We start from the raw sequence: 6000 nt of genomic DNA on the forward strand, positions 1-6000 counted from the left end.
ATCATCATCACCCCTCCCTCATCCAACCACCGAGACTGCAATCCCACGATGACAACAACCAGCTACCTAGGTATACTGTACCTACTGTACAGCACCAAGCTGCGCCTAAACTTCCCTCAATGACCACCTAGGCAAGGGCCCTTTTCCCGAACCAAGACCATCGTCATAGTAGCCCAAAAAAAAAAATCCCCGTCAGTCGCAGCCCCGCAGGACAACCAGCTTTTTCAGGGACGGACAAGCTCCCGGTGACGCCATCGTGCGCCTCTTGCTGGTCCTTTCCCCCCCCAATCTCGTGGGTATTCAATCTTTCCCCCCTTCCGCTCCAAGTTGCCTAAAGTCATGATTATTGCCCAGACAGACCCTTGTCCCTGGGACTCCAGCTAGGCAAGACCTCTTTGCGTGTACGAATTCTTATGTTGTTACTCGCTATTCCTCTCCCTAACGTCCCATCCTGGTTTTACCTTGATCATATCATTCGGTTAGTGGGCAGACTCACAAGACCTAGCAAACGCCTGTAAAGCCAAGGTCAAGCGTCCAACGTCCGTGCGGGTTCGGCATGTCATCCTCATCCCACCAACCCAGGCCACGCCATGCCATGCCATGCCATTGCCCAAACCCTTTCCCACCAAAAAAAAGGCACATCGCCATCATCATCAATATCTCCAAGCAAGCAGTAGCCTTTCCCACAGTGGCAAACAAGACGATCTGATTTACCTGGTCCACGTCCCCTATCCAGATCAAAAACCAAAAATATCCATCTATGAACAAACCACATCCAGAAATTCAAAATGCCCATCTCAGATCGACGTTTTTCTGAAATCCTCATCTTCTAGTCTATAATTTTTACAAAATACTCGTAGATAACCCCATCCAAGCAGAAGCAGGCCCCAAGCCCAACCCAGCCCAAATCCTCTCCCCTCCCTCTCGCCCTCACCTTGTCCACATAGGAGTTGCATACATACATACATACACACACTTCGCACTCAAGACCATCCCACCCACATATCCCCCGTTCCCCCCTCAAACCCCCATTCACACTCTCCAGGTACTTCACACACCCATGCTACCTACCTACCTACCTACCTACCTACGGGTACCTACCTATCCCTTTCCCTTTCCCTCCCATGGCATCAACCAAGGTCCCAGCAATCAGCAACACTAAACATCCTCAGTCCATCTCCAACTCCATATCCAATGCCAATCCCCCAGTCCCAAGACCAAGCCAAAGAGATCAAAGAGAAACAAGTGATGCCCCAATGACGTCACCCTCAAAACCATCATCTTCCCAGTAAGAAGAAAAAAAAGGACCCCACTCTCCCACGTTCCCACCCTCTCTCTCTTCTCTCAAGTCACTCCCAAACTCGCTCCGACTCCACGCACGCACGCACGCGGCGCCTTCATCAAACCAAGCCAGGCCAACCAACCCCCCAAACCTTCTGACGATTCCGCCTACAGGTACTACCTTAAATCCCCCTCTGATTCAGGAACGGGCCCTCCTCCCGCCCATCGAAAAACCCGCGGCGCATCGGCCCAGGCTAACCCCGGGAGAAATCGCTCCGGCTTTCCCTGCTTGTTTCTTCCCACTCGCAATCGGGGTTTTGAGCCATTCATCGTGACACCGCTCCTCCTCAAATTGTAACTTTCAAGGCAATGGCCCTGCCTGTCAATGCTCTAGCCTGCTGACCTCGACTGCGCAACCGGCACAGCATCCCAAAACTGATGGGCTATCCCAGCCACAGTTCTAAGCGTGAATAGCCGCAACGGATGCAGTCGTATTTGGCCAACATCATGTTACGTACACGCAAGCATAGTCCCATAGCAGTCAAAAGATGTAGGATCACGCAGTTCATCATTGGATTCATTCATCATATAGGAATAGTATCTGTTTGTGCCTCCCTGTCGTTTTTTTTTGGTCCCGACTCTTCAGGTATTTGCCAATCCATTCCCAAAACTACCCCCCTCAGGTGTCGGAGACGTCCAAGGGCTCAATGTTCCAGATCTCTTCGGCATACTCGTTGATGCAGCGGTCGCTGGTGAAGAAGCCCATGCGGGCCACCGACATGATGCACTTGGTCACCCACTCGTCCTGGTTGCGGTACGCCTCGTCGACCAGGGCGTGCGTCTCAATGTAGCTGTGGAAGTCGTCCGACACCAGGTAGTAGTCACCGTGGTCCCGGACGGCAGCAATCAAGGCGCTAAAGTCGTTGGGCATGCCAAATGTGCCCTTTTCGATCTCGACAAAGACCTTCTCCAGGTCGGGGTCAATGGTGTGAGAGCCAAAGTTGTGGGCGTGGCGCAGGTCTTCTACATCCTCGGCGAGGGTTCCGAACAAGAAGATGTTGCTGTCGCCAATCTCGCGAGTGATCTCAATCTATAACAAGAGTCAGCATTCTAAAAGTCCGCATGCGAAGAATTGGGCCTTACGTTGGCACCATCGCAGGTTCCGATGATGAGACCTCCGTTGAGAACAAACTTCATGTTGCTTGTACCAGACGCCCTGTTTCGACTGTCAGCTCAGTTCAGGTCACGTCCCAACTACTCGACTTACTCAGTTCCGGCGGTGGAAATGTGCTCGCTAATGTCAGAGGCGGGGATAATCATCTCGGCCTTGCTGACATTGTAGTCTTCCAGGAAGATGACCTTGAGGAGGTCGCCAATCTCGTCATCCTTATTGACAACCTCGCCGACGGCATTGATCAAGTGAATGATTTGCTTGGCCATCCAGTAGCCAGGGGCAGCCTTGCCGCCAAAGATGGTGACGCGCGGCAGCTGCTTCTTCCTCTCCTCGGGGCTCATGGCCTTGAGTGTCAGGTACCGGTGGATGACGCCAAAGATGTTGAGCTGCTGGCGCTTGTACTCGTGAATTCGCTTGACCTGCACGTCGAACAGGGCCGCTGGGTTGACCGACAGGCCCAGAGTGCTCTGGATGTACTTGGCCAAGCGCACCTTGTTGGCGTACTTGATCTCCGCCCACTCCTTGCGGAAGGCCTTGTCCTTGGCATGAGCTTCGAGCTTGTTGAGAACCGTCAGGTCCTTGAGGAAGGTTTGGCCGCCACACTTGGAGGCGATCAGCTCGGACAGGCGGGGGTTGGCCTGGTGCAGCCAGCGTCTGGGAGTGATGCCGTTGGTCACATTGGTGAACTTGTCCGGGCCGTAAATCTCAACAAAGTCTTTGAAGATGGTCGTCTTGATCAGGTCCGAGTGCAGCTCGGCCACGCCGTTGACCTTGTGAGAACCAACAATGGCCAGGAAGGCCATTCGCACCATCTTGGGCTGGCTCTCCTCGATGATGGAGACTCTGCGCAGCAAATCTCTGTCATTGGGGAATGCCTTTTCGACCTTTTGCAGGAAGAACAGATTGATATCATAGATAATCTGCAGATGTCTGGGGAGCAGATGCTGGACCAGTCCAACGGGCCACTTCTCCAGAGCCTCGGGGAGCACGGTGTGGTTGGTGTAGCCAAACTGATAGACGATTAGCATCCTTACTCTTCGCATAGTTATAGCGTGTATCAACATACCGTAGCAGTGACAATCGCCCATGCCTCGTCCCAGTCCAGGCCTTCAATGTCAATCAGGATGCGCTGCAGTTCGACAATGGCAAGAGTGGGGTGGGTGTCGTTGAGCTGGATGGCAACCTGGTCGGAGAATTCCTTCCAGGGGCGCTTGGTCTTCTTGAAGCGGCGCACAATATCATAGAGCGAGGCTGCCACCCAGAAGTACTGTTGCTTCAGTCGCAGCTCTTTGCCCTGCTCTAGGTTGTCATTGGGGTACAGCACGGCACTGATGGTTTCGGCGCGCTGCTGGTCGGCGACTGCGCCTTCGTAGTCACCATTGTTGAACTTGGGGAAGTCGAACTCGCCTCCAGACGCCTTGCTAGACCACAGTCGCAGGTTGTTTGTGGTGGGGGTATCGTAACCAGGGATGGGGACATCATAGGCAACGGCCTCGACAATATCGCCGCCCTCCCAGAGGAAAGCGGTCTTGCCGTCTTCTCTGCTCACCTTGCGGACTTTGCCGTAGAATTGGATCTAAGCCAGGGTAAGCTTCGCTCGATATTCCAAGGTTCAAGGAATTCTTACGTTAACCGTGATATCGTGACGGGGGAACTCCCAGGGGTTAAAGTCCAACCAGTAGTCGGGAACCTCAACTTGGTAACCGTCAATGATTTCCTGCTTGAAGATTCCATATCTGTAGCGAAGACCGTAGCCCCAGGCGGGATAGTTGAGCGAAGCCAAACTGTCGAGGAAGCAGGCAGCAAGTCGGCCCAAGCCGCCATTGCCCAGACCAGCGTCATGCTCCTGGCTGATGATGTCCTCGATTCTGAAGCCAAGTTCAGAAAGACCGTCTATATCGAAACGTGGTTAGCCAAGCCATCTTCGTGTCATTGCATACTTCATGGGACGGCAACACGAGCGCAGGAAAAATTTCACCTTTGGCAACATGCTTCAGTCCCACGTTGAGCATGGCATTGTCCAGGGTACGGCCCATGAGGAACTCCAGACTGAGGTAGTAGACACGCTTGGTATCGCGGAATGTCTGGCGCTGCTGTGTCTTGTTCCACTCGATGATGAGGCGATCACGGAAGGCCAGACTGGTGGCGGAGTAGGCAGCAGTCTCGTCGCAGTTGAACATGCTGCGAGCCAGGGTAGTCTCAACATGGCGGACGACCTCACGCTCGAAGTCGTCCTTGTCGTGAATGGGCTGGACCTGGTTCCGCCTCCATGCTTCACGTTGGGGCTCAGGGATCGAGGCTGTATAGGGTATTCATCAGCGTTTGAACCAAGACTTGGGGAATACATCTGTCAAGCAGCAGCACCGATCAAGGAAGGGAAAACGTTGGCAAGTGATGGTATAAGGCCACCACCGCAGCTTGCATCACGATGCCCCGCCAAAGCAACACCAAGCTTCCCCTCCCCCGCAGTATTATGGTACGATCGCCCGGCAAGACAGCAATCGACCCACGCATCAAATGAAACACCACAGGAAGAAGCAAGAAGGAAAGGAGTCACCAACCCTCAACAGTCTTGATCTCGCCAGCACCGAAACCCGTAAAGGTTCTCCTGTGCTTGGGCCGCGAAACGCCCGCAGGCCCGACAGCTCCCTGGATGTCGACAAGGGGAGCTCCGGTGGAGGGGCGGCGCTCGCGGGTGGGCAGCGCCTGCTTGGTCGCCATGCTGCAGGGCGGGTAATCAGCGAAGGGAGCAGAAAAAAAAGTCTAGGTGAGGGAGATACAGATGCTGTAAAAGAAGAAGAAGAAGAAGAGAACAGAAGAGGGATATGGAGAAACGATGGGAGAATGAAGATGACAAGTCGGGGCAGACGAGATACGAGGAAACGGCGAGGGGGAAGGCCGGATGGGCTGGTTCATGCCCATGCCCATGGTACCGATAGCATCGAGCCACGCATGGAAGCGACTTACATCAGCTCAGCTTGCAGAAGCTATGGTGGGGCAGCAGCGCAACAGCGGGGTAGTTTATCGATCAGAAGCTCTCTGGAGATGCAGACGAAAGAGAGCGATGATATGGAAACAATCAATTGAGAAACATGGAGAGTCTTCAATTGAGAATGAAGACGTGAAGCACGAAAAGACTTAGAAGAGAGAAAGGACGAAAGGAGATGTGATAGAAAGAAGAGAGAGGGGAGGGAGAGGAAGAAACAGAAGAAGAAGGAAGACGAGCAAGAAAAAAGAGGGGAAAGCTGGAACCACCCGCTTGCTTTAGGTATCAACAAGAGCAGGAAAGAACGTTTGACGACCATCCAACAAAGGAGGGGAAGCAGCAGCAGCACGGCAGGCAGGCGGAGACCATGCCCAATGGATGCTTCATCACGAGATGCTACCCTATTACTACCAGTTCCGTCATATAAGGTACCTTATATATGGGGTAGTATGTCTGCAGTGTCTCTTGCAGCGTCTCTCGGTCAAATCAAGTTTTGATCCCTTCCTCATCGTTGTCGCATTCGTGCTGCATAAGGCATCTGTAGCGCCATCCTGGTGTC

General features: G+C 53.4%; 1 protein-coding gene across 1 annotated transcript; it reads right to left on the minus strand.

Moving 5' to 3' along the window:
* Positions 1-1831: 1831 nt before the first annotated feature.
* On the minus strand, positions 1832-5606 carry gph1 (glycosyl transferase). The gene is made up of 8 exons (XM_006962340.1): positions 5423-5606; positions 5017-5177; positions 4434-4754; positions 4083-4348; positions 3522-4031; positions 2549-3465; positions 2425-2497; positions 1832-2371 (listed from the first exon to the last, which is right to left on the minus strand). The coding sequence occupies exons 2-8, from the start codon at positions 5174-5176 to the stop codon at positions 1961-1963; spliced, it is 2658 nt and encodes an 885-aa protein (XP_006962402.1). The 5' UTR covers position 5177; positions 5423-5606; the 3' UTR covers positions 1832-1960.
* Between the last annotated feature and the right edge of the window lie 394 nt (positions 5607-6000).

Source organism: Trichoderma reesei (assembly GCF_000167675.1).
Source record: "Trichoderma reesei QM6a unplaced genomic scaffold TRIREscaffold_2, whole genome shotgun sequence".
Classification (NCBI taxonomy): domain Eukaryota; kingdom Fungi; phylum Ascomycota; class Sordariomycetes; order Hypocreales; family Hypocreaceae; genus Trichoderma; species Trichoderma reesei.

What these genes read in the sequence shown, in the direction of transcription:
- gph1 (XM_006962340.1), bottom strand. Translation starts at nt 5,176, where the DNA reads ATGGCGACCAAGCAGGCGCTGCCCACCCGCGAGCGCCGCCCCTCCACC. An exon ending in ACTGAAGCATGTTGCCAAAG is followed by an intron (nt 4,349 to 4,433) that starts GTGAAATTTTTC and finishes GTTTCGATATAG; the next exon opens with ACGGTCTTTCTGAACTTGGC. An exon ending in GTCACGATATCACGGTTAAC is followed by an intron (nt 4,032 to 4,082) that starts GTAAGAATTCCT and finishes ACCCTGGCTTAG; the next exon opens with ATCCAATTCTACGGCAAAGT.